General features: G+C 60.3%; 1 protein-coding gene across 1 annotated transcript in view; it reads right to left on the bottom strand.

The window, feature by feature from the left end:
- EMH_0043650 (uncharacterized protein) overlaps positions 1 to 775 on the bottom strand; it is a gene marked incomplete at both ends in the record, with an annotated part of 6,465 nt that overhangs the window by 4,506 nt on the left and 1,184 nt on the right. The window contains 1 exon segment of the mRNA XM_013495866.1: positions 105 to 775. Coding sequence (XP_013351320.1) covers positions 105 to 775 — 671 coding nt within the window.

Here is a 775-nt window from a genome sequence, read left to right as displayed (position 1 = left end):
CTGCTGCTGCTGCTGCTGCTGCTGCTGCTGCTGCTGCTGCTGCTGCTGCTGCAGCTGCTGCAGCTGCAGCAGCAGCTCGTCTTGCCACTCCCCTATAAGAGAACCCCCAAGCAGGGGCCCCCGCAGCAGCAGCTGCTGCTGCTGCTGCGCTGCAGACAGCAGCAAATGCCATTGCTGCAGCAGAGCAGCCTCGCTTCCTGGAGCAGCAGCAGCAGCAGCTGCTGCTGCTGCTGCTGGTGCTGCTCCTGCTCCTGCTGCTGCTGCTGTTGTTTCTGCTGCTGCTGTTGCTGCTGCTGCTGCTGCTGCTGCTGTCTCCCTCGTCTGTACACCCCCTTGCTGCAGTTCCTCCAGCAGCCGAGCAGCAACAGCTTCAAGGGTTGCTGCTGTTGCATGCTGCTGCTGCTGCAGCAGCTGCTGCTGCAGGAGTTTCAGCTGCTGCTGCTTCTGCTGCTGCTGCTGCTGCTGCAGGCTGTTTCGGTCCCCACTGCTGCTGCTGTTACTGCTGCAGCAGCAGCAGCTGCTGCTACTGCTGCTACAATCATCATCAGAGCAGCAGCAAACACTGCTGCTGCTGCTGCTGCTGCTGCTGCTGCTGCTGCTACTGGCATCATCAGAGCAGCAGCAAGAGCTGCTGCTGCTGCTGCTGCAATTGCTGCTGCTGCAGCAAGTTCTACTGCATATATCGCTGCCGCTATCGTTGCTGCTGCTGCTGCTGCTGCTGCTGCTGCTGCTGCTGCTGCAGCTACTACTACTACTACAGTTACTGCTCCTGCTA

Source organism: Eimeria mitis, genomic scaffold (genome assembly GCF_000499745.2).
Source record: "Eimeria mitis Houghton genomic scaffold, Emh_scaff1795, whole genome shotgun sequence".
NCBI lineage: Eukaryota > Apicomplexa > Conoidasida > Eucoccidiorida > Eimeriidae > Eimeria > Eimeria mitis.
Note: the sequence above shows the minus strand (reverse complement) of the source record. Positions and strands in the feature narration are given on the sequence as shown.